Genomic DNA, 2736 nt, shown 5'->3' with positions numbered 1-2736 from the left:
TTGATTATGTAAATTAAGTTGGATCTTGTCTTCTGCTAGTACTTTTGTGTTCTGAAATGTACATTTTCAGTTGCCTCTTTGTCTTTCCTATATATATTTAAGCCACATAAGCATGTTAGCTGGAAACAACCCCACTAATGGTACCAGTAATAGGTCCCTTCACACCGAAGCTCTGCCCTGAATGGCAATGCCTGAATTCTTCAGTGCAGGTTGTGTTACTGGAACGAGCACCATCACCAACAAGAAGAAGTCAGGTTACCTTGGACTTTAGAACGACTTCTCAAATCTAAAGACAGACTTTGAGATTGTTGCCTTTGTTACATTCATAAAGAGGAGAGCGTCTGAACAAACATCCAACTCTTTCATTAACATTTCAATACTCTGGGTTTAATTTTGTCTGAGAGAGGTGAAGAACTGGAAGTGAATGAATATGAATCCATTTAAGATAAAGTCCCTAGATTGGATCTGTATTATATAAATGATGGTGTTTTGTCAGCCCATAGTTGTATGTTCGACACAATAATAAAAACCCATTGCATTCCCAACCAGGCAAACCTCAAAAAAGGTCTGAATGTAAGGCTCATTCAGTAGCATTACTTTTTGATGAGACAAACTCATGTTCAACAGGGGCATCTAGTGGGCAAAACTTGTCAAAGCACCTCCTTTACTAAATGAATGTTGGGGTAATTCATTCAGTATCACAGATGGGGCCTTGTAAAAGACCACACACAGCAGACTTTTATTCATCTTTATTTAATTTCATCACACTACTCTACAGGCTGGCTGAAAGGACAGGATTAGAGACAGTTCCGTGGGTCTATGCAGAGTGGAAAAATAAAGTCACATGTCAGCATCACTCCTCCTGCTCACACATCTGCTCACATCTTTATCCCCACATCTCTCTCGTTTATATTTGTGTAACAGATTTTACACACTGGCACACTTTGTGAATTTTTTTTCTCATGCTATTTTTTGTGTAACTGCAAAGACAAGTTGAGCTCAGGTGATATTGCAAATTATAGAAAAGACAGTAATTAGTTGTCATGGTTTTGGTGTCTAATAGGGGATCGGTCCGTAGTAGGCGGTGTAGGCTGCGATGATTCCATTTGTGTCCATCATGTGCTCACAAGCTAGGTTGGCCTCACAGACCTCTCTCAGGCTGAGGGGAGAGAGGAAAGGACATGACGGGATTTTGTTTGTAAGGAAAAAAAACATATATGTGTTGTTATATTTGATGCTGGTTAACGAGTATGGTGGGTCCACTGCTCCTTAGAAGATGATGTGTGAAATACCTCTCCAGCTGGAACAGGGTTAACTCTCCCGCAGCTCTTTTCTGTCTCACCACTGTGGACGCCTGCTCCTGCTCCACAAACAAACCTGCACATCATGCACATTTAACACAAATGCATTAATACAGAAGAAGTCTACCCGTTTGGGCCTGATGAGAAATTCAACTAAACACAAATGCACATGGAAGATACGGAGAGAAACTAAGCAGAAATCAAAACAGCTTTGTGAGTCCATGTATTAACAACACAATATGTGTTAATAGAATTTATGCAGTGTGAAAGAGTATATAAAATATATTTATATATTATTAAATTAAATTTATCTAAGAAATCAAACTGATATTAAACAAAATATTAAACTAATCATCAGGATTTCTTTTATAATTTATGTAAACACCAACTGAAAACCTCTGAAAAAGCTTTTTCTTTTCCAAACTGTGAGAATCATCTACTTTCGTATTCATCTTTGACTCAAACGGACTCAAGTGTGTTCCACAATGATGGATTTCATAAACTGCAGCACAATACATGCACAAAACACACAGAACAGTCAAAATCCTATTGTAGAATTATGATCTTACCCTCCTGAGCAGGGTTGTCACCGGCAGGCTGGGAGGCATCTGTTAAACATGAAGGGAAAGATACCAGTAATATTGATTTATTTCATTTTATCTTATCACGTATTCTCACTACTTCAAATGATTCCTTTCGCCAACAGTCACTTTAGTGAAATCAGTCTGCCAGATTTTTAAACTTTGTAGAGCTCTTGAAGTTGAAACAAGATAAAACTCTTTTTTCTTTTAAGTAAAGAACTTTTCTAACAATATAATATGCTGCTGTGTAGCTCTTACCTGAAGTCAGACAGATGACAGCCAGAGAGCAGAGAACCAGGACGGCCAAAGTCTTCATCTTTCAGCTTCTTTCTGTCTTTCTTCTGCAGCGTCAAACAGCAAATGAGACTGGAGACTTCAAGGACTCTTTTTTTTCTTTCTTTCTTTCTGTTACTCATATATACATAGATACACGCTGGGTTTATAGATGTGGCCCTCACTCTGACATGGATATGTGATTGGTTAGGGAATCATGTATCACACACCCACACAGACGCAGAAATACACACCTCCAGAAAATGCATGTATATGCAAATACATTATACATGTGTTTGCATTCACACAAGTAAACACACACACACACACACACACACACACACACACACACACACACACACACACACACACACACACACACACACACACAGAGAGAGAGAGAGAGAGAGAGAGAGAGAGAGAATGTGTACTCTCTGCTTCCAAAAGGTGAATGTTTGTTTTAAAGCAAAGGTGATGAGAAAACAAAAGTGGGCAGCCACAAATATCAGCCACCGGACGTGTCTTTCTATGCCAAATATTTTGCACCTTGTTTAGGTCGTTTCAGCTGCTGCTGAGAAACC

The 2736-nt window shown here is 38.9% G+C and overlaps 1 protein-coding gene across 1 annotated transcript; it reads right to left on the bottom strand.

Moving 5' to 3' along the window:
* Window positions 1-742: 742 nt before the first annotated feature.
* LOC121198741 (bone gamma-carboxyglutamate (gla) protein) lies at window positions 743-2313 on the bottom strand. The gene is made up of 4 exons (XM_041063047.1): window positions 2141-2313; window positions 1871-1909; window positions 1293-1377; window positions 743-1159 (listed from the first exon to the last, which is right to left on the bottom strand). Exons 1-4 carry the CDS (start codon window positions 2196-2198, stop codon window positions 1057-1059), a joined length of 285 nt encoding a protein of 94 aa, XP_040918981.1. The 5' UTR covers window positions 2199-2313; the 3' UTR covers window positions 743-1056.
* Window positions 2314-2736: the final 423 nt, after the last annotated feature.

The sequence above is a fragment of the Toxotes jaculatrix genome, chromosome 18 (genome assembly GCF_017976425.1).
Source record: "Toxotes jaculatrix isolate fToxJac2 chromosome 18, fToxJac2.pri, whole genome shotgun sequence".
Lineage (NCBI taxonomy): Eukaryota > Metazoa > Chordata > Actinopteri > Toxotidae > Toxotes > Toxotes jaculatrix.
This window is presented reverse-complemented; position numbering and strand designations above follow the sequence as displayed.

Excerpts from the sequence above, each read along its gene's own strand:
- LOC121198741 (XM_041063047.1), bottom strand. The coding sequence starts at position 2,198 with ATGAAGACTTTGGCCGTCCTGGTTCTCTGCTCTCTGGCTGTCATCTGT. Across the intron at positions 1,910-2,140 it reads TGTCATCTGTCTGACTTCAG|ATGCCTCCCAGCCTGCCGGT; the intron begins GTAAGAGCTACA and ends CATGTTTAACAG. Across the intron at positions 1,378-1,870 it reads TGACAACCCTGCTCAGGAGG|GTTTGTTTGTGGAGCAGGAG; the intron begins GTAAGATCATAA and ends CATGATGTGCAG.